This window comes from Telmatherina bonti, assembly GCF_933228915.1.
Source record: "Telmatherina bonti genome assembly, chromosome: 15".
NCBI lineage: Eukaryota > Metazoa > Chordata > Actinopteri > Atheriniformes > Telmatherinidae > Telmatherina > Telmatherina bonti.
The window spans coordinates 9,046,687-9,071,255 of NC_136613.1; the positions used below are offsets into that span (position 1 = coordinate 9,046,687).

Sequence of the window (24,569 nt, forward strand, 5' to 3'; positions counted from 1 at the left end):
TCCACGTAAAAACAACTTGCCGACAATTCTAAGATAAAGGACTTAGTTGCTACAGATGGCCTCATGGTGAAAACGTGGACATTTCTTTCAGAGTGCATTTGTGTCCAAACCTTTGATGGGCACTGTGTTGTAATAATCCAGCATTATTAATGTCTGGAAGAGGAGGCAGCAGCAGGCTCAGTCCTGCTCTCAGTCTGCAGCGACAAGGTTAAAGCTGTGCAACACTCAAACTGCACCACCAAAAACCACAGAGCTCAAAGCTGTTGCTGAAACTTTACAATCCCATACATATCAGACACATAATAAGCAGATTAATATAAAATTACAAGACGCAAAGTGATCCAACAAACATGGTTGGGACACTGATGAAGATAGTGAGGAAATATTTGGGATTTTCCAGTCAGTGTGGGAAACCCCAACCTGTTAAGAAAACAAAAATCTACTTTAGAGGCTGAATTTTACACCCTGCTGATTCTCAGAACAGTTTGGTTGAATAAAAAAATCGGAGGTCAGTAAAGTACCCACCAGACTTTAGAGGCCAAGAGTAAAGAGATACGTTTCTCCATTTTAATGGGTTGGATATTTCATCCCTGATCTGTATGTAGCAATGACACAAAGTGTCCGCTGCCAGCTACTTAGCATCTTAACAGAACTGCAGTCATGGCAACAGGCTCTTGTCTCTTTTGTTTTGTTTGTTTATCAATTGAGAACTAAACTTCTTAAGCAATCTTAAGCAAAGAAATAGATTACGGTGATGGAAACACTGAGGAGTGGCACTAATGGGCTACAGCTTCTATATCAGGAAGACTAGAGGGGAAGACGTCATGTATTTGACTTCTACTTTTCTAATTTCTTTTCATCATAACCATCCTCTAAAACAGATACTAAAAAGATTTGAGGAGAAAAAATAATGTAGCTAGCTAGTTTCATAAAACTTGGTTTAAAATTTTGTGTTGCGATTTGCATTCTTAATGTCAAATTAGATGAAGATTTCTGATGTTTTTCATCTCACATTGAAAACAATGAATGTTTTTTTTTTAAATCTTATGATAAGGACACATACATGGATATATTTGGACTTAATATTTAGAAATTTAAACCTTTAGATTTAGTTTAATAGCATTAACATAGCAGATATTAAAAAAAAAAAAAAAAAAAAGCTGAATGACGGTAAGTAGAAAGTAAGTGTATGTAGCTCCAGCATGAAGTAAAAATAAAGCAGATTGCTTCTAAGATTAAATTTTAGCTAGAAGGAAAAACTTGAGGAAAATTACTCTTGAATGGTTTCAAACCAATCCATGAAAAAGCTTTCAATAGCCATTGGGGTGTTTGAGATATACAAATGTCAGTAGATTTCCTCCATCCAATAATGTAACCCTTACAAATGTAATGGCTTCGTGAAACGTATTTATCCTCCTGCTCCAAATACAAATTAGTCAACTATGTATGTAGTTACGACAAAATAACCAACAAAGGCTCATTTATGCTCCCTTACGTATGTAAATGGGGACATCTGTATTAGATGTTTTCATACGCCGTGGCGCCCATACTTCATACTTGTGTTCATCTACTAGGGGACAATACTGAGTTCAGAGTTCACTTTGTTGCCTTGACACCGGTTGGTAGTGGTAATTTATAATTATTAAGTTGTTTAAAACCATCAAAAAACACCTGAAGAAGTAGAAAAATAATTTTTTTGGTGTTCTCAGCTTCTTCTCTTTTTCTGATTCTTTTATTTGTGGACTTCTGTGTCATCATATTCCTGTTTCTCATCTTCTTCTCTGGTTTGTTCATTTTGACGGTTGCATGTGGGCTATAAAACTCAATACTGCCCCCATGATTTCCATTTGTATTTTTCTGTTGTCTGAGTCAAGTGATGGATCTCCATGGACTCTGAAAACGCACCAAATTATGTACGTAACCGATGGACGAAACTGGCTTTCCATCTGTGTATCTTCTGCATAGAGTATAAATGGACCCTTAGTCGTGGACATCCTTAAAAGTATAACCATGCAATTTACCTTAATATACCTCCAACTACAGAAAGCAAGAAAGACGTGATGGCAGAGAACACGCCAAGCGATAGTACTGTAGTTGAGATATTTATCCCATCTACGGCATACTTCCTTGTACACTCATTCCATGAAAGCAAAAAATAAATCCTCAAAATGTCTAAATAGATGTACAACAGTCTGACTAGACAAGTCACATCTGTAAGAATATTTAAAACTACAAAAACAAAAAAAATACACACAGGAACAAAAGCTTGCGGTGCATCATGGTGAGACGGCCAGAAAGAAAAGGACCAGCAGTGAGTCAGAGTCATACCAAACACACACACACAAGAATTCCAGTAAATTCTGCTCTTTGCTCCACTGAAGCTGTAGCCAGCAATCACGCAGGTCAAATTTACAACAAAGACCTCTTTTGAAAGAGAAAACACACACACACACACATAACAATATAACTAGGCCAATCACTAACAGCATTACAGCCAGAGGAAAGAAACGTCAGTGACCACATTTGGTTTCTGTCAGAACTTGCAGCCTCTTGGTGTCTTGCTCTAAGGCACTGAGTCTCTCTGCAACATCAGGCCGAATGCAGCAGAAAAGTAAACATTCTGCTCCACAACTCACCTACGGTGGCTGTGTAAGGCAAATTCGCCTTTTATGGGCATGAATGGATGGAACAGAGCAATGCATGACGACAGCAGTTCCTTAGGTGCTGAAGTGTTGCCCAACATAGACCAGTAAATCTGTTCAGCAGATATATAGGCCAGTATTAGTTTAGTAAGGATTTATGCTCCATTGTACTCATAAAGTCTATCATGGATGTTAAGCCAAACTCCATGATCTCTGAAGGTAATTTGGTATTTTTAAATGTGCCCATAATAACAACAGCTGAAGCCAACGGCCTCTTTATTAGGAGCAGCTGCAAAATTTACTCCAACCCAATACAGCAGGCTTATCTTATTATATGTGTGATATTTGAGTATAAACTCATGTTTTTATACTATTACATAAAAAAACATTTGGATAACTTATAAAACCATTAAAGAACTAACCTGAAATGTGATCGTACCATTAAAACAAACTAGTTTTCCACCCATGATAGCAGATGAAGGAGCAGTTTCTATGCAGTATTTATATCTCAAATGATTTTTCATGCTTCACCACACGCATTTGTCAGCTGTAAAAGGGGAAAAGGATATGCTGTTTTAACTTTAAACATGTAGATATGCATCAGTGCACTCACTGCAGGAGGAAGCTGATATTTAACTTCAACAAACAAAATGTTTCGAGGTCTACATGCCTAAAGGAGGCCTGAGGAGATCAGAATCGCAACACTTCTCAGTTTAAAATGACACAGCAATAATATACAAATGCTACATATTCAGTGACTGAAAAGACCACATGTGCACCAGTATGTACAATATTGAGTTAGTTATAAGTTGTGTGTGTGATGAGGACAGGGCAAAATGGTTTAAAAAAAAAAAAAAAAAAAAAAAGTGGTGTTATTGTTACTTTCTATTTTAGGGACTGAGGTCACCCACAGAATACCAACCCGATCAAACTACACAGTGTTTGGTGTCACACAAAAACCCACTCTTTTCTTGCTATTTACACTTCCCTTCTGTGTTAGTAGCTCCAATCTTCCCCGCTGTCACTTTTTCCTTTACATGTTCTTCTTCTTGAGTCTACTCCAGAACTCAAAGAGCCGTGCATAAGACGCCCCAAAGACCTTAAAGTATTTTCCAGTTACAGGTACCTTTCAAAATGAACTGTCAGGAGAACTTATTTGCAGCATTAGACCTAAATTACTGCAACTTTATTTATATAGCACTTTTAACACAACCACAGTCGACCAAAGTGCTGTACAGAGTAAAACAGAGATAATAATCATAATACAAATACAGAGTGCAAAAACATATAACATTTCTAAAACTGGTAAAATCATGATAAATACAGTCAGATTAATAATGTCAACATCTCAGGTGGTGTTAAAAGCCAATGAAAACAGGTGGGTTTTAAGACGTGATTTAAAAACAGGTACAGAAGAGGCCTGTCAGATGTGCAAAGGCAGCTCGTTCCATAGTTTTGGAGCTGCAACTGAAAAGGCTCTGTCCCCTCTGAGTTTATGGTGGGTTTTTGGTCCACTCAGGAGGTGCTGGTCAGCCGACCTGAGTGACCGCGTCGGAGAGTAAGGGCGCAACAACTCAGAGAGGTAGAGGGGGGCAACATCATTCAAACATTTAAAAACAAATAAAAGAAGTTTAAAATGGATCCTAAAATGCACGGGCAGCCAGTGAAGAGACGATAAAACAGGGGGGATGTGCTCATATTTACGAGTGCCAGTTAAAAGACGTGCAGCAGCATTTTGTGCAAGCTGCTGGCGAGTAAGTGCGGACTGGCTTACACCAAAGTAAAGTGCATTGCAGTAATCCAGCCGTGTGGCGACAAAGGCGTGGATCACTGTTTCAAGGTGCTGTCGTGATAAAAAGGGCTTTACTTTGGCTAGCTGCCTTAGGTGGTAGAAACTGGACTTGACCACAGAGCGAATCTGGCTGTCCAGCTTAAAAGTGTTAGTGGTTTTCTGTATGCCTTGACAGTGTGAATGCTTATAAACAAACATCAGTGCCATAATTTCTTCATAGTACCCTGCCATCCACTCCCTAAAAGCAAACAGCCACTCACTTTGTGTAAGGGTGCCATCAGACTCCAACTAAACTTTCACAGGTCAGGAAACATTTAAGGGAAGTTCCCTTCTCATTTGTGTCCACACCTAAAAACTGTGGATGACCATAGTTCTTTCAAGTATTTCTATGAGCCCATTTCTAACTCCTACCAGAGAAGGAGAAGCTACAGAGAACGAGAACAAATAAGCACAATAAGATCTGTGTGATGAACGTGATTGGTCCAGAATATGTAAGTGTGCATTGGTCAGTTAATGACGTGAACTGCTACACTGGAAGCGATCACAGGAAAACCTTGCAAACTATTTTAAAGCATTGACCACATTTATGCTTCTAAACCAGGAACAAGAACTTACATTGATAATGCTTTCATAATCAGTCATTTATATTCAAATTCATTTAGTTATCAAGCCAAAATGCAATGAATTCCACAGCAATTTGGATCTGTTTGCTACTTGCTTGCTATCCGTTGACACTTCGGTGTTCCTTTCTGTGAAAAATTCTGCAAAGGTAAGTTATCTTTCAGGAAGTTCAGTCACCAAAAACTCTTGAGTTTGGTCATAAAACAGCTTTTCTGTGGCCCCACTCAACTGAATCCAAATGAAACATATTGAAGAATGCTTATATTTTCAACCCGTTGTAACCAAATAAAACATGTCATAGAATCTTTATGATAAGATGTAGAGTTGTATTCTTTATGGATACAGTATCAGTACCATGTAAAAAAGAAAAAAAAGGAAAAATAAAAAAAAGACAGACTAAACAGCCATGAACTTGTTGGCTAAAACCTCAGTTTCCTGTACTCTTGTTTACCTAAAGCTTCTGGATATATGGTAGGTACTGACGGTTTTTAATACTAAAGTTAGAGTTAAGACCCTTTATAATTTGTTTAATTTCATGCAGTGGATCTGATACAAGGCTGAAGGAATCCAAATCTCCAAATGTTACAAAACCAAATTTTTTTTAGTTCCTTTGGGGCTGGTTGGTGCGCAGTTTCATCATTAGCATTAGAGCTGATTGGTACATAACTTAAGCTTATCTGGCTTGTTAAGAGAATAAGCTTCCTGGTTTTGTTTGGTTGTTATTCTTTTCCTGTGGCTGTTTAGGTTTTTGTTTTACTCAAGTTTGCAGGATGATTAAAAGGACATGATATGAGAACCATTCCATACTTTTAAAAATCCGGCTGGCAGAAAATCAGTCATACACGCATAAAAGCAGGCAATAAAAGCTATAAATTACATTTTATTCTGTAATATTGCTTGTTTTTCAGTAAAATTATTAAAATACTTGCATTTCACTGAAAAATAAGATCTGTTTTGAAATTAAAACTTGCAATCATTGCACATTATTTGATGATCTGAGTAAAATCTTTTGGGTAAGGAATACTGTCCACACCCAATGGGATAATGATCATATCAAGCAGATTTGTTCACACTCTGCCTGCAATAAATTAATTACATTTTACTTGATAAAATTGTAACAAAGTTCTACATCAAAGTCTAATTTTATGACGGATTTTGTTTTAAGTTACGTTTTTTGTCAGGACGCACTGATCCAATACTGGTATCAGATACTGGAGCCAAACCAGGGGAAAATACTGGATCGGGTTCTGCCTAGAAGAGCTGATCCATGTACCAGATCCATAACATCATTCAGGTGCAGTCACGTCACTCGTGTTTTACATCACTACCTCGCGTACGCTGCTCAGTCACGCAACAAAAACATGTAGCGAACAAAGGGATCAGCTGCATGGAGATTTTATACTCTCGCTTCTGTAACAAGTCAGACGGCTTCATGTAATATATGTAAAGGCGAGGTTTCAAGAGGCGGCGGTAAGCTGGCAAAATATAACACCACCAGGTTAATAAAGCATCTGCAAAAGCACCACGTGAAAGAGCATGCAGAGTTTTTTCAACTGGACAAAGCGAAAGAAGAAAGTTCGGTTAAACAGATGACTCTAATGGACACCTTGCAACGACATGAAAAGTTACCAGCTAACAGCCAAAAAGTAACAAGGATAACAGCAAAGTTGGTGGAATTTATTATCTTGGATTTGCAACCGCTTTCCGTCGTTGACAACATCGGCTTTCGGCGCCTTTTTGACCATTTGGAACCAAGGTACAGCATGCCGTCAAGTAAATATATTACTGAAACTGCTTTGCGTGAATATTACGATAAGATCTGCAAAGGCATATCAGATCAGTTAAAGGATGCTAAAGTCACGAGCTTTACAACAGACATTTGGTCATCGGATGTGTCGCCAATGTCGCTGCTGAGCCTAACTGTGCACTGGAACGACAGCAGCTGTAATCATCACAGTGCAATGCTATATGCTAGAAACTTCAGTGGTTCCCACACAGGGGACTCCATTGCAAATGCGCTGTTGGGCATTTTTCATCAGTGGAAAATCCCATTTGAAAATGTGCACGTTATGTTGCAGGATAGTGCTGCTAACATGAAAAAAAGCAATAGAAGCCTTGGGAGTGTGTAGCTTTTTTGCACACTCTTTGCAACTTGTTGTGAACGAAGGATTATTGTCACAGCACAGTATTAATGATGCACTGGCAAAATGTAGGCAGGTTGTTGGACATTTCAAACATTCTCCGTTGTTTTACTCACGCCTGCATGACATCCAGCAGCAAATGCAAACACAGTCAAAACGCCTAATACAGGATGTAAAAACAAGGTGGAACAGCACCTGTCACATGATACAGAGCCTTTCGGGGCAAAAACGAGTTCTCAGTGCCTATGTTGCTGACCATGACCTGCCTGCAACCCTGACTGATGTCCAGTGGGCCTTGCTGGAAAAACTGCTGTCATTTGAAGAGCTAACGAGAAAGATCTGCTCATCAGTAGCATCAGTAGCTGATGTCATCTCAGTTGTGACTGTCCTCAAACCTCTGTTGGCTAAAGAAGATGATACAGATGCTGGGATCAAAACCATGAAAAACCACTTTACTGCAAGCAGTGACCAGCGACTTCAGTTCTGTGGAGGATGAACCACTCTACGCCCTTGCAACTTTGTTGGATTCCCGCTATAAAGACAAATATAAAAGCACTACTTTAATTAGGCACAAACAACATGTTATAGAAAATATTTACCACTCATGAAAAATGTGATTCATGTATAAGTTTGAACAGATTCTGGAAGAGAACGAAGATCCTAAAGCACCAAGCAGCTCAAGCTCAGCTCAACCACAGATTTATTTTTCTGAACTGCGAACACTACAGATTGCCCATACAAGTACTGGGAAATCAACAAGCAAAGAGTTCCTGCTCTTGCTGCCACAAATATCTGTGTGCCCCCTGTACCAGTGTTGAAAGTGAGAGACTGTTCAGCACCATCTCCAACATCTTGGATGAGAAAAGAAATAGACTCACTGCAGAAAGGCTGGAAATGCTAGCCTTCTTGAACAAGAACATGTTATTAGTGCTTAACTGAGGGGAAACGTTGCACAATGTTCTGGTCTGCACGAAATGCTGATTTTGTTTGTTGCTCAAATAACATTTGAACAGTATTCATTTTGACCATGACTATGCTGGCTTTGTTTATACTTGGTTTATTTAATGTTTTTTTGCACTAAAAGCTAAAGCTTAAATTGAAATACCTCATCACTTGAATATTTAAGTTACTTACTTTATCCTCAGTAAATGTTTCAGCTGCTACATTTTACTGTTTTATTGGTTTGATGTGTGTAAGTTTGAGTTTGGTAACATTTGAGTAAGTTGTTTGTTATTTATCCTAACCGGACGCTGCAGAATACACATTTTTTTGTTTTGTTTTGTTTTTTTTTTACACTGCCTTTTTTCAATGCAAGCACATAAATGTTAACAGTGTTTCAAGTTATATCTTTATGGTATATGCTGCTGTTTTTTATGCAAAAATGTTTACAATGTTTGAACTTTTTTTTTTTTTTTTTTTACCTTTCTGCAGCACCTTATTCTTGTAGCATAGCCCCTTTTTTCTATTTGAAATGTTGCCACTTTACTTTGTCTGATGCTGTTGCAGTTACTTGAAAAATAAATAGTTCAGAAGTTTTTTGGATCTGTTTTAGCTGATTGACTTAATGATGTCAGAAGATTTAATTCAGATTATATTCAGACCCACCTGATACATTATTCCAGGCAAAAGTTTGGACATGCACACTTCTCCAAATAAAAGATTTTAAATGTGCTCATTCACCCCAGTTCAGAGTAGACTCAGACACCTCTTTGACTGAAACAGCAGGGGGAAATGAAAAACTAAAACCATTACCAAAATAAAATGTGTTGATGTCAAATTATGACGGTTGCTAAACTTTAAAAATACTGAAACAAAAACCAAAAAAGTATATTTAATTGCACAGGACACTGCTGCGCCTTCTTAACCTGCATGACATCTGAGGACATCAATCCATTCATACTGACATACAGTCCCTTTTTTAAGATTTCAAGACACGTTTTTACAAACAACATTTCAAGTATCGGACTCAACAGACACTAAATATGTACCAAGTATTTAAGATCAAACTCCTGTCTTGCCTGCTGTGAGAACACAGTGGTTTTGATTCTCAGTAAACTGGCTCATTCTAAGTAAAAGAAAAAAAACATTGCGTGAGCCAAAACATTGGTGGAGGTGGTACATCTGGCTTGCAATTCTTCTGGTCTGACAGAGGAATGATAACAGCTCTAAGAGGCTAATAGAAGCATAAATTATACACAGAATATGTCATTGTGTTAACATCCAAAGCAAGAAAAGGCAGAGCCTCTTTACATAAAGAGGCATCCTATAAATATAGACAATTATTATAATAACGGCAACACAGAAATGTTTGCAATAAAGATAAACATAAGACCAAGAACTTTTATAGACTCAAACGAAGTTAAGAACTACCAGAAGCAATAAACCCTCTACTGTGTTGCTTCTCATCACCAGCAAAATTTTAGACTCTTTGATTTACTAACCCATTCGCTGAAAAATCCAAACACACAGACATGTAAAGTTTGTATCTAGAATTAATGAGGAAATGTCGGATGCCGAGGAGGATGATTTTGTTGTTTGAAGTAAAGACACTTAATAAAAACTAGGGCTTTGACGATATGCTTTTGTCCTGATTTGATTCGATTCAGATTTTTTGGATGCTGATTCAACTTAAATTGCAATTTTCACAATTCTTCAATATTGCTGATTTTTGTAGAATAAAAACAAAAAAATTGGATAAAACGTTTTTTCCCCTCATCATTATTTTCTTGATTTCAATTAGGAAAAAACAACCCGGTAGCCGGACCACCCTTCTGCTGCTATAATGCCCAAGAAAACAAGTAAAAAGATCAATAAAAACAATAAAAATGACAAATTTTTTTTACAGTGGATTAATTTCGGTAACTTGAAAAAAAAAGATTTTTTTAACAAAATATTATTTTAAAATTGTGAAGCAAAAAATCCAGATTTTTGATTTTTCAATTTGATTTTCCCACCCCTAGTAAAAACCCCACCAGTCATTCGTCTACAAAAAGCAGAAAACCAAGAAGTGGTCATAACAATGGAGTGTGATTCAGACACAGTAAAAACAGGACGAAGAGCAGACGATGCAGAAAAACATAACGTTAGACACTATCCTGTAAGAGAGAGGGAAAAAGCCTGAATACTATGGAGACTATACTTGTTGTCAGGACTAATACTGACTACTGTTACAGACCTATGTGTGATGTACCACAAACATACAAAGAAGCTGTCGCTTCAGTTAATGCTGACAAATGGGTTGATGCTTCAAATGAGGAAATGCAATCATTGCGGGACAATGCAACATTCACCCTGACCACTCTTTCTGATGGTAGAGATGTAGTGGAGAGGAAATGGGTCTGCGCTACGAAAAACAGAACGGTGGAACAGGTGGTCAAAGGAGAGGTGAGAACTATGATGAGACTTTCTGTCAGACAGCTAGCATAACCAGCATTGCAGCTTTTAAACAAAAAGCAGCTCGAAAAAGTTCATCAAATGGATGTAAAGACAGCATATTAACATGCACCATATGAGTGTAAGACCTACGTAGATCAACCTGAAGGTTATGAAGTCAAACATGAAGGAAATGGTAAACTTGATTGTAAATTGAAGGAATCTCTGTATGGCCTGAACCATTTGGGAGAAGATGCAACAATATGTTGCATGACTATTTGTGTGAGATGTAGTTTGTACAAAACCCAGCTGATTATTGCATCTACAGCTAAATTACTGAAAAAGAAAGAGTTCACACTATCATATGGGTTGACAATTTCATTACTTCTGCCAGTGATAACAATGTTCTGAAAGATGTTACAGAAATGTTGAGTCCAAGTTTAGGATGAAAGATCTTGGTGAACTAACAGTTTCATCTGACTGAAATGAATGGTTTGGTTTGTAAACAACTTCAAAAGTAGTTCAATTTCTCTGGATATCATGTGTTAGAGACAACTAAAACATACATTGTGGGGGTCCCTGACTGTGAAACATTGTTTTAAAGTACTTAAAACTTCTGCTTCAAATCAAACTAAGACATCATACGAATTCTTCAGGACATTCATGCTTTAAGTTAGAGTTTGATCCATGGAGCTTAAATGCAAAATAGTCAAAGAAACTTCTGTCAATGACCAGACTCAACACTTATTTAATCTATTAAAAATGATCAGGATTCAACAGGAACTACCATGAGTTACAAAAAAAAAAAAAAAAAAATAGAAACAACGGACACTCCCAAGAGTCAAGCATCAGCTTGGTGTATCAGCCCTTTGAAGACAGGATTTTCCCTGCACACTGCTTATCACACATTCCTGTGTGTGTCTGGACATGATACAACAGCAGCTGAATCTTCATAATTGGTGCATAACACACAGCTGATGTTGAAAGTTTGAAAAAGACCTGGCCCTGTTATTATAAATACAACGATGGAGCAGTTTTAGCCTTGTTAGTGACCGTTTCCATGCTAGATTTAGCCTGCTTTCACACAACAGAATGTCGGAAATAGATGGTGGAATGCTGCTGATTGTAATTTGATCTGATATTGCTTTCACTCTACTGCAGCTGTATCTAAGGAGCCTTAACTACTCTTGCTAGCACATTTCCTGCAGAGAGCGGTTGAGCATTAATGGGTTTATTCAGGGAAATAGCTGCAGGATACATAAACTGCCTGCTAGCAGCTGAACTGAGCCAAAGTTACATTAGTCTCAGCAGGCCGTCAGATCTGCAACAACAAGAAGGATCAGCAGGAGTTTCCAGTTACCTTTGTTATCAAACTCCAGCTGCTGGCAGGCAGACATGGTCTTCCAGGGACAGCTGTACACTGCTCCTCGCTCTACAACGCTGCTGACGCCTGAGGTGTTGGCCCGAGGAGCTCCAACCAGAACATTTGATCTGAGGAGAAGAGAGGATTTTACCGGATCATAGAAAAAGCAAGAATACTTACTCAAACAAGATGGTCAGGTATGGCAAAATAGTAAACTGTGAGGGTAAAATGTGTAATACTGCTGTGCATGGTAAGAAGTTAGAAGACAGAACATGATGAGAAAGGACATTTCAAAAATCAACTTTTCTATAACGATGCACAAGAATGATTCATATCCGACAGAACTGAGGCAATACAAGCAAATTCATCTTAATAAACTAGTAAATTAGTCAGCTTGTGTTGTGTTTCAAATGTTACAGCCACATTAGTGCAAATTTTGTGGGTCAATATCATAGACTGTATATAAAAAGATGAACATAGTCTCCGTGAGGTCACCCATAGGTTTCTGAAGAGCTGAAGTAAAGCTCGGTGGGCAGTTCCTACCATCGCCATCTTGGCAGGGGCATGCGTGTCGTCTCTCCCGGAAAATACATATATGGGAAAAGAGGTGGAGCTGAGAGAGGGGCTGTGAGCATCATGGTGGGTGATTGACATCGAGCGAAATGGATGTCAATCCAAGGCTAAATAAAACTTGGGAGTTTTGGCGCTGGACAAATTTGTAAAAGTCCTCATGAAATGATGATAAATCAACAAGAGAGACTTCAAGTAATAAAAACTAAACTATGATGGAGCATATCTGTCCCTGCTTGACCAGTAATAATAATAATCAATGGGGGGTAGTAATGACACCATAGTCTTTTGCATTTACCAAAACATTATCTAATATAATGAATTATGAAGCCAAACAAGTTACAACACCACTTGGGGACTTTTCATCCTGAACACAAAGAAAAGCCTGCAGGTTACTTTAGAAATAAACTATCCATGTATCATATATAGCAAAGTTGTTTAACAAAAGCAGCTTCGTCTCATAGAAAACTCCACTCACCTAAAGTAGTTTGCAGAGATTCCTGGTTTAAAATGTTTCATAAGCAGAAGAATGGATAAAAATACTGACACGGTTTTAATTATAGTTACTGACAATACAGTCACTAAAACTAAAGAGACATTTCTTAGTACGTTTCTTTGGTTCATGAGACGGGAGGGGGGGCTTGAGATTATTGCCATTGATGAAAAGGGGGTCCTGCAGAAAAAGTTTGGAAACCACTGCATTAGACAAAGCATACCATCCATATAACTACTCATTACAAGTACAACAGAAAGTTGCATGTTTTAATTATCAAAGACGACATTTAGCAGATAGATCTGGGAGATGCAGATGATTGGGACATGTATGGCATTACATCCTTGAACAAATTTGTCATAAGAATAGTTTGTGATTGCAGCCCAATGTTCTTAATGTTTTTTTACGAAAGCATTTTCTGCCTGCATTCTTCTGCAATAACACATAAACTTGATCATTTGTCTACAAATTAAGCTTTAATACTTTCTGAAAATATTACATCCGGTGCAGAGTACTCTCCAGAGGTAAAACTGCACCCCTGCAACTTGACTTCTTTAGTGGAAATCTTGACAAATGCTTGAACTAAGTTCCTCAAATGTTTTGAAGTCCCCAGTGGGTGGGTTTGTGGTGGAAATGCAGCTTTAGTTTCCAATCTGGGTCAGACTCCAAAAACACTGAGCCCTGTCTGGATGCGCCTGTGGCTGAATTCACCACATATGTTGTCAGAATACCAAATAAGACTGAAGCAGTAACTATTATAAGCAAACAGAGTTTTAAAAAACGAAATCTATTCAATAAATAAAGTCATTGATAATTTAAAGTCCTTTTATACAAAATAAATTGAGATGTTCTGCTTGTCCTTTTGATTCTTAATTTCTTTCTCTGCAGCAAATCTTGTTGCTTTGGGACATAAAACCGTTTGGCTGCATGCAGAGATGCTGTAAAAGACAACATCTCTTTGTTCACAGCAGCTTAATTTAATTGCAGATTTAGTTGGAGGCAGCTATTCAATGGATTACAATGCACATGAGAAGAAAATGACTGCCTTGCTTTGTTGTGTTCATAGGACATGGATTCATTTGGACAGAGGCGTTTTATTGATTGATGTGGCTGTTTAGTAGGCTAAATCAGGAAACACAGTAAGTGGAATGAGAAGAACATAGCAAATCATGCAATCAGTAAATCTACTTGTAACAACAATGCAGACTGGCACTTTCCCTAGTTTGTTTAGTAGCATCGGGCTTCTTCTACTGCCTGCGATCAGAAATCCTTATCGCTACAGACAGCCCGCTTATTACACATCTATGCTGGAGAATGCTTCTATGTTTATGATGAATAGCAAACTCATCCTCTGCACATGAAGGAAGCATCAACTGCGCCGTGTGATATACAAAGCAACAATACTAAAATAATCCAAACATGAATTCAGAATAACGTTGAAATTATTCACACACACCAAAGAAAATGGTATTTTTTCCACTTTGAAACATAAATAAAAACCTATTGACCCAACTCTGTGATTTAGTATAAAGTTTATTGGGATATAAGCTTATAATAATAATATAAGAAGAAAATGTCATAGCCTAACTCGACAGTGTGACACAATGCTGGTCAGTCTTCGGTAGAGATAACCTGTCAGTCCTTCAGCACCGCTTCAAGAGTATGAAACATATTTAATTGGGTGAAAACCAATGTTAATGATAAACAGCTGATTTCAACCAATATGAGCCATAACCACATATTAACGGTCTCAGTGCAGACAGGAAGTTAAACACCAAAAGGTACAGAGCTGGAGCACGTCTTAGTTTCCTTTCCTCTTTATAAAATCAGCTGAATAAAACTGAATAAACCTGCCATGTTCACTACTTTCCCACATGTATTGCTCACAAAAACCTTCAGCAATCCCAGCTTTCAGGTGGAATATAAAGATAATGCAAAGGTTCCCGCTACACTGGTGTTATGTGATGAATGTAGGACATATAAAAAGAATAATTTGATGGTAATTTTTTCATTTCAGACTATTTATTAAAACAAAAACAGTGACAACAGTGGTGGGTAGGCCACAACATAAATGTCAATGCCACATCAACTTGACATGTGTGGTGTCTTTTTAGTCTGAGGATGTAAAATGTGAACAGGAAGATGAAGAGGACTGTTTAGAGACATGCTGTAATTGTTTTAGCACATTTAGTGGTCGATTCATGGTTCAGACACCTCTTTTGGGACTTTTCTAGTGGTTATTCACCTTGTCAGAGAACAAGATGTTGTGCAATTAATACACACACTAAACTGTTGCACACTTGCATGCAAAACTTCAGAGAAAGTCCAATTTTAGGCTCATTCTGACGTTTAACCAGCCGACTATCACTAACTTTGTGTGAGTAGTTTCATTGCATTGCCTTTCTTTTACTGTTGTTTTCTTACACGTTGATTTATGACAAATATTCAATCAATTTCTGCTTGATTAGTTTTTCACATTAAAATATACATAACACAAAAGTACTAATTTAAAACAAGATAATGTCCAAAGGCTAGGCTGACTGAAATGTTCCACAGTGAATATTCAGGAAAAATTCCTTTATTTTTCTGTGTCCTGTTTTTCTTCTGGTCGTGTATGTGCACTACAGGGTCATGTTTTGACAATAAAGAATTGGAATTTGTAATTATACTGGATAAGTCAAATACTTGACTTGACACTGAAACAAAACAAAACAAGCTCTTGAAGAACCTACAACAGGAACTGTATGTAAATGGATGTTAAGAGTCAGTGTTTTGCTATCTTTTCCAACAGATCCTCTATAAACACAGCAGGAAGTTTGAGCAAGAAAACTGCAGAAACTTATAAAGATGTTCCAAAGGCTCGATACAGTATTAAACCCCAAGCAGTGTACACAGTGACCTTAAAAACCCCTTAATGTCAATAAATAAGAAACTAAACATTACCCCAGGCTTCTTTAAATTGCTTTAAGTTGAGTTTTCTATCATGTTTACAGGTTTAAGGAAATATATAGAAGCACAGGCAATACTTCGAGACTAAATATATGTTATAAAAATATAAAAAAGCATAGATTGTATAAAAGATATGGTAATAGAAATAGTTTCTAGAAAAAGCTCCTTCCTATATCAAATGCAAGGGCGTTATGCTAAAGGCAGCAAGTGGTTGTTGCTGCTGTAAAGATTAGTTTAACCTTGAACTCATCATCTTAACTATGGACAAAGTGTTTTTTTATACATATATATTTAAAAAAAGAAAAGAAAATGTTGAGGAAGGGAAAAAGGGTGTATTATTAAAAGATGAAAAGTAGAATAAAAAGGGGGAAAAAATAAAAACTAAATAAATAATGTTGTTAGTTAACTAGATTATTGAGAATAATTCCAGAATTAAACACAGAGGAAAGTTTATACAGATTTTTATATATCAGTTTCCAGCCTAACCTCCATGCCCACATATGGTTACTTCTGGTTGCTAAGAAACAAAGCAGCTGCAGAAGTTGAGGTTTAACAACTTGTCAGCAAAGCAGGGGTGGTGTCATGTTGGCTCCTTCCACTTCTTTACCCAGTCTTTGCTTTGTCTGTTTATTTTTTTACTGCAGTTTTGATGAGCGGTGCAAATCATTGCAGTTGCTGCCCAAAGATGGACATTGCAAGTTTTAAAATTTAGAAAGCATAACAGCACCTTTACTATTAAAAATCTAAATCTACACAACTTATACAACATATTTTACGAAATAAGAGATTAAAATATATGCCAGTAAGTCTAAAACCTTAAAAAAAAAGTTAGCCTAAAATTAATATTAGGGACATTTCTGACTATTAAAACTTGAAAAGTACTAAATCCTTATTACTGAAAAGTTCATTCATATTACATTAGGCTATGTGGGATCTTGCATTACTTCATGGTGAATGTGGAAAAAGTTGTTAGGACTTGTGCAAAAACAGCAGGAATGTGCAGCGTTTCATTCCTCAGGCTACTTCTGGTTTTATTATATATAGTTTACTAGTTTATTGCATTTATAACAAACAGAAGAAAATTACTTATGATAAATTTGTAGGAAAACTTTAATATTTTCTCTGTTCTTTATCCCTTTTTCAGATAATAAATCGATTTTGGGCCTCGTAACATGTTGTTTTGGATGGACTGACACAGCCAGAAAGTGCTGTAATCTGAAGAGATAGCCAGACAAGGACAGGTTGCATTCACGGTTTCGTGTAGCTGTACTCGTTTTAAAGGGAAATTACTTCATTTTAAAAAGGAATAAACTGTCAGAAAATATAATTATGCAATAAATAAATAAATAAATAAATAAAATACAGTATTAGCATGGGCATGTAAATATTTATACAAGCTAAAGCACAATGCTTTTATAAACGTCTTAAACAAACTGAGTAAATGAATGGGAGATGATTTGCTTTGTTCATCTTCTCACATCATCATCATCATTAATCATCATCATAATCACTGTGAATATTTCATGTTATTTATCTTACCTTGTGTTGTCTTGTTTAAAGAAATCCACCGAGAACCCGAAGTAGCTTCTCTCGGGTCCGGAGTAAACGAAGGGTTGGTTTTCATCCAGGTTGAAAGAGCGACAGCGATGGAAGTGCAAAGCCAGCAGGACGAGCAGCCCGGCAGCTGTCCGACCTCCTGCCATGGCTCTGGCTGGAGACCTCCGAGCTTTCACCGAGATAAACACCGACCAGGGAGATGCTGACAGTTTCTGTTTTAGTTAGCCGGACCTCCTACGGATTAAACTCACAGTTTCACTTGAAAACAGACTAAAATCAGTTCTCCAAACACAGTTCTCCCACGCAAACCGTGAAAGGAGCGAGTCGTAATTAAGTGAGAAGACTTTCAGCGACCGTTAAACTCCCAGCAAGAGCCCAAATCCAGTCTGCTTCTCTGGGGCTTTTCGTCCGCTTGTTTAAGCCGATAATATCTAAATAAAAAAAAATCACGGAACAAGCTTGGAGAGAGGCCGCGGCTGTATGAGGCAAGTGTGTCTGTGGGGCTTGTCTCAACAAGCTAAAGTCAGGCTAATTTACAAGCGAAAGCCAGCGAAACAACATCCGGTTTATTCCTTTCAAAATAATAGCATCCTCACTGGGTTGCGTTAACTCAGCAACTTGGAGGATGATTTTTACGTTTTTATCATTATTTATTCATTTATTTTATTATGATATTGGTCATTTAGCTGGCAATTTCCTTTATAAAGTGGTTAATTTTATTTGGTTACTTAAACAATAGATTTTATACCAAAAGGTCATTTTTAAGAAATGATAAAAGCTCAACAAACAAACATCAGGTGTTAAAATAGAGACATTTTACTATTTCCGCACTAGGACTCCTAATGGAAAGTTATGCATTTGGGATGGATGCAGTATAATTTAGTATTACCTTGCCAAATTCCACTAGGGCTTCGTTCATGAAGCAGTTGTGTGGATGGGAGCAGACACCGTTTCAGCACTTATGGAGCTCTAAAAAAATGGGTAAGATCGCACATCATGGGCACTACTGTCATCCCAGACCATCAAAGATCCATTTTAAATTAGCTTTGGTTAAGAAAAGGCAGCACTGTTTATCATGGCTTCACCTTTGTGTGACAGTGCCGTAACATCCATTTATGGATTACATATCAAATTGTGTTCACAGAGGGATTTCTGAAAGTGTTCCTGAGCCAATGCAATGACATACCATATAGAATCATACACCTTTTAGTGCAGTGACACCTGCGGGCCTTGAGACCATGAGCAACCAGTTGGGACATTCAGCCTCGTACCATGCGCACAGAGATTTCTCCATATTTGCAGAATATTTCGATGATATTATATAGGGCAGCTTAAAATTCTTTGTAATTATACAATGAGGAACATTTTTCTGAAATCGTTCCACAATCTTTAGATTCAGTTTGTAACAGATTGTTTAACCTCTGCATAGCTTATCTACCTCTCTTTTTTTTTGTAACCAGTCATGGTAACTGACCTGCTGCCAATTAGTGTAATTAATTGTCAAATGATCCTCTAGTTATTGTTTTTTATTACTTTTGCAGCCTTTTGTTGTCCATGCTCAAACTTTTTAAAAATGTGTTGTTGCCATTAAGTACAAAATGAACTCATATTTTTCATGAAATGATGAAATTCTCATAGTTTCTGCATCTGAAATGTTCTCCATGGGTAATAAAATTGGTTTATGAATCTGCAAATCATTGCTTTGTTACATTTTAGAGTCTCAATTTATTTGGAGCTGGATTTGTAAATATCACAGTTACATTTCCCAGCTGTCTAATTGGCCTTTAAAAGGGCTTCGAATGTGACCAAAAAAATGCATTTAGCTTGTTGCAACCACTTTATATGCCAATTTAAAGGGTTTCTGGGATAAACCAAACCTGAGCACAGCTGTTAATATGAAAAAAACAGTTTATATACTGATGTTAAGCTTCATGACTAAAATGTAATACAGGACAGGTACAAACTGGAGCAAGGTGTCCATAGTTGGATGGAGTTCACACTTTATGATTTAAAACACACATTTACATGGTATTTTTTTGGCATCCACTCTGCAATCCATTAAAGTTGTCTTGATTTTTTTTTTTCCCCACAGCGCATGTATATAAAGCAGACACAGAACAAGCTGATTTCTATTTTTAGCTGTTTTTATTTACAATAACAGCAGTTGCTCTTACAATCATGTTTTTTTATTGACTGATTTTTATTGTTATTAATTCTTCCTTATGTAATAACTCATACCTAAAAAAAAAAAAAAAGATCTCTTACCCGCATTATATCGTTATTACTTAAAAGAGGGGTGGGGAACCCTGGTCCTTGAGGGCCAGAATCCTGCAGGTTTTCCATGTAACCCTGGTCCAGCACAAGTGATTAAAATCAAATGGATCCAACAGCTAATTTAGATTATTATTATTATCAGTGATTCATTCATTTAAAGCTGGTCTGTTGGAACAGGAAGATATTATACACCTCCACCCCTGACTTTAAACCATTAAATGTGTCTCATATCAAGAGCCTAAATTCAACAGCTCAGATCACGGTTTTATTCTGAAGGTTTTCATGTCTTTTTCCAGCTTGTCTGGTTTTAACTTCATTCAGAAGGATGTTGATGTACAACAGGAAGTTCATTCCACTGCATCAGACTGAAGAAACACAGCTCTGTAGGACACACAGGCGTTGCCAGGAAACAAGGAATTTTTGCTGTGATGTCCTCCATCCTGTCCTGCTGGAACAGTTAATTGTGGGTCATCAACTTATGATCATCAGCAGAATGTAAAAGAGCACAAAAAGCTTTAACGCTGACAAGAGATATACATGACCCTTTCTTAACCTCTTTACTGGTTTTTGTGTAGTATGCAGTAAACAATGTCCATGGAGATATTTCACTTCCGATGATGTTTTTTCATGGCATACAGGTGGAACTGAAAGGTCACTGATTTCTCAAATCACCCTGCATTTGCATTTTTTCTTTCTTGTTCTGCAGTGGAAGAGCAGTAAGATAAAAATAGAGGTAGATAACCTCATTTCAATAGATCAACTTGATTAGGAATTACAAATTACAGATTACATCTGAAGATGTTCTGTTGCTGCTTTAAAACTAAAGAGATGGAAAATCTCTTCAAAACCAGGATGAAAAAGAAAAAGGCTCACAGAAAACACGGTCTGTTTCAGACAGATTTATATAGGGATGGGGGATACCAAAGTTTTGTCTGGTGATACGATACCATTAGTTGATTTAAACTTTTTTATCTTTAGCATTTATCAATACATCTCACCTCTTAAAGGAAAATCATAACGATACAATATGCACTAATATATTTATTGCAACGGTAATATGGAATATAAACAGAACTCATGAACATCAATACTTGAAAATAAATGCTTTAAAAACAATAATAAATTATTCTTGTAAGTAAATTAGGCAAAAATTAGATAGAATAAATCTGGTAAATAAATAAATTATTAAACCACAGACTGATGTAGAATGATTCAGATTTATAAAATAGAAAAAAATATAATATGTGATATGCTGAACTTTAAAACATAACGTGCAAAAACCTGCATTAAACCAGTAAAATGTCAAAACAGAACTTCATCATCGCTAGCAGCATCATAATGAAATGATGACATCCGCCACCGTGATCATGTGACACAATAAGATACACTGTTAATGGGTTTTGCTCCCAATTTTTTCTGCCTATTATTGAAAACAAGCTGCATGTTTTGTATCAACAGAGTAGTATCCCAAAACTATTGAATCCAATATTTTTTCTGGCAGATATTCAATTCAAATCAAATCAAATTTTATTTATGTAGCACATCTGACGCAACTTCCGTTGAACAAAGTGCTGAATAAAATTAAAACCAAGTTGAAAGTATGCATACTAAAGATATCAATAAAAATATCTTTGGTTTAAAAGAAAATACTAAAAGAACCACAAGTGAAACACAATAAAACAGTTATAAATAACAAATAAAATCCAAATAAGAGAAAAAATGAAGTCAGTAAACATTTAAATAAAAATAAAAATAGCCAAGATATCCTGTTAGCTAAGTTTTAAATGCTAGGGAGAAGAAATGGGCTTTTAAACTATAGACTTAAACTGCAGACCTTTGGGCTCTTGATGGAGCATTGGGCAGCAGGAGCTCAGTTAAATAAGGCAAGGCCATAAAATTCAAACATTTAAAAAGAATTAATAAAATCTTAAATTGGACTCTGAAAGTCACTGGGAGCCAGTGAAGGGAGGCCAGTACAGGAGTGATGTGCTCCCATTGCTTGGTTTTTGTGAAAAGGCTGCAGCATTCTGCACATTCTGCAAGCGCTGGAGGGAACCCTGGCCCAACCCGATGTAAAGTGACTTACAGTAATCTGGTCGTGTTGTGACAAAAGCATGAACTGCTGCATATCAAAGTATAATCTCCAGAGTATTGATACACCCATCCCCAGATTTATGTTTTAATTACTGCATGGAAGTTTTTCAACTGAATCAGAGACAAATTAATCAGATCAGATCCAAACAAGCTCCAAGTCCAGTCCTGAAACAGAAGTCCAGACTACTGGTCCATCTCAGGTTTTACACCCAACTTCAAGAGGTCCAAAGTTCAGGTCAAACCACAACTTGTTGAAAAGCTAAAAGAGACATTTTTACCAATTATTAAGCTAAACCACTAATCAGGAGAGTTTATTGCTTTTCATATGAAGTCCTTCATTTTAGGGACACAACTCTGTGGCAAGTATATATGTACAGTAAATTGAATAAGCATGTTGTGATGTGCAGCGACAGAATATAAAAGATGAGTAGAAAGGGGTGAGAATACCAAATAAGTGTACACTTCTTCCCACTCCTTTTTCGAACTCCATTTATCTCACAAATTTTTTTCACTTGTCAAATCAATGAGGAATTATTATTATTGTCATTAGTATTAATATTAAAATTATGAATATTATTATTTTCTTCATTAGTATGTATATGTGTGTGTATGTACATATTTATAGATATGTACGTATATTTTTCTTTTCATATTTTCTTTCATTTGTTCAAAATAAATAAACTATCTATCTATCTATCTATCTATCTATCTATCTGTCTATCTATCTATCTATCTGTCTATCTATCTATCTATCTATCTATCTATCTATCTATCTATCTATCTATCTATCTATCTATCTATCTATCTATCTATCTATCTATCTATCTATCTATCTATCTATCTATCTGTCTGTCTGTCTGTCTGTCTATCTATCTATCTATCTATCTATCTATCTATCTATCTATCTATCTAACTATTTTACTAACTAACAAGATCATCGATGAATCCCAAGTCAATCACAGACAAGCCGATACCTGTTTATGTTCCATTTAAGGTATTTCAGACAAGTCATGAGCCAACTTCTCAAAGCTAAACACAACATGTCCTGGACTGAGAAGAAAAAGTCCAGGTCAAGCTCAAAGTTAGGCTGAACAACCTCTTTTCCAATCAGGGACAGGCTGAGTCATGACAGGTGACTGCTACAAAGCCCACATCAACGCCACAGTCAGGGAAAATAAACACACTCAGTTAAGTCATAAATGAATTTCAGCCGCACCCAGTCCGAGTTACAAGCCCTACGGTAGGAAAAACAAGCCCATGCAGGGGACAGTTCTGTTCTGAAAAGCTTTTACATCCATTAATTCAAAAGATTCAAGTCTAATTTCAGTCCAAAACTACAACGTTTTTGGTTCGTCTGTTTGACAGCACACACAATGCTGGCTCAGAAACAGATTACATGTTGTCTCACAACAATAACAGTATCCTGTAACATTCTCATGGCGTCCCACCCCTGTGGTTTTCTGGCTATAAACCCACAAGAAGTCATGTCTGTGAGCTGAAAGCTTTTCGTCTTATTTGGCCATGAACTGCTCTGAATCACTGCTACAATGAAGTGTGCTCTCAAGAATGTGTGGCAAAACTCCCGTGAGATTCACCGGGGGGGTTAATGTGTTTATGAGGAAGAGGGGGGAGCTTGATGCATACAGTGTTTAGACCTCTGATGAAGGTGTACGGTATCAAGACAAACATTAGATGTTGTTGTACATGCATAATTAAATGTGAGCGAGCATGTTATAGGGAAAAGAGTGTTGAAGCAGAGGAGAGCATGGTGTGTGTGTGTGTGTGTGTGTGTGTGTTTGTAAGAGAAAGATGGTGTAATGGACATTGTGTAACTATGCAGATTACGTACCATGTAGAGCACATATGCATGTAGGCCTGGTTCTAATGAAGTGGAAAGCTTGTGCCCTCTTCTGAGTCTGTTTTTACGTGGAGCAATCTGAGTTTTAGGTGGGAGGAGGTGGGTGGTGGACATTTTTGCAAAGTGAAGACATTTCGGCTGGCCTTCCTTCAAGTTAGACCAAACATTAAAAGGTCTGTTTAAGGATGAAGTGCTAGTTTTAATGGTTAAAATGAGGGTTAGGAGCAAACCTCTTGTTCTCTTCAAATCTGCTAAAATTATTTTTGGCCACCTGGCGGCAATAGAAGCAAATTAATCCAGATTACAGTATTATATGAGGACAGTCTCACCCATGAATGTGGAACAAGATACGTTGATGGAATGTAACACTTTAAATTTATCAGCATAAAAACATTTGTTAAATGTTACTTATTAAAAAGTTTTTATTAAAACAATGATACACAAAACTGCAACAAGAATGAAGTTAGCTACTCTTAAAGTGTTTTATGGATGAAGTGGGGATTATCAGTGGTATTTTATCTGCAGACTGTCATGCTGAGTCAAGTTCTTTCACTTAGTTTCACATGTATTTTTATAACCTGGGTAAGAGAGAATGCAAGCTAAAGGTTAGGGAGAAAAAACAAAACAAAACATACATTCAAACAGCTAATAATTATTGGTACATTTGTATTTTAAGGAGAAAGCTTCAATGGGAATGTGTGTATATGAGAACACACCACCACCACTACCAGCAGCAACAGTAACAAAGACATCATTTTAACACCTTTGCTCCCATCTAGTGGTGAGACTGCAGGCTGGAGTCCAACTAATCACTGCTAAAAAAAAGAAAGAAAATATGTTGGA

At 36.9% G+C, this 24,569-nt stretch overlaps 1 protein-coding gene across 1 annotated transcript in view; it reads right to left on the bottom strand.

Annotated features, from left to right (window-relative positions):
• The window catches only part of itgav (integrin, alpha V), a 55,847-nt gene extending 37,888 nt beyond the window's left edge, over positions 1-17,959 (bottom strand). Inside the window, exons 1-2 of the mRNA XM_079254557.1 lie at positions 17,483-17,959; positions 11,929-12,059 (exon numbers count right to left, since the gene is read on the bottom strand). Coding sequence (XP_079110683.1) covers positions 11,929-12,059; positions 17,483-17,646 — 295 coding nt within the window. The 5' untranslated portion in view covers positions 17,647-17,959. The remainder of the gene's footprint in view (positions 1-11,928; positions 12,060-17,482) is intronic.
• Between the last annotated feature and the right edge of the window lie 6,610 nt (positions 17,960-24,569).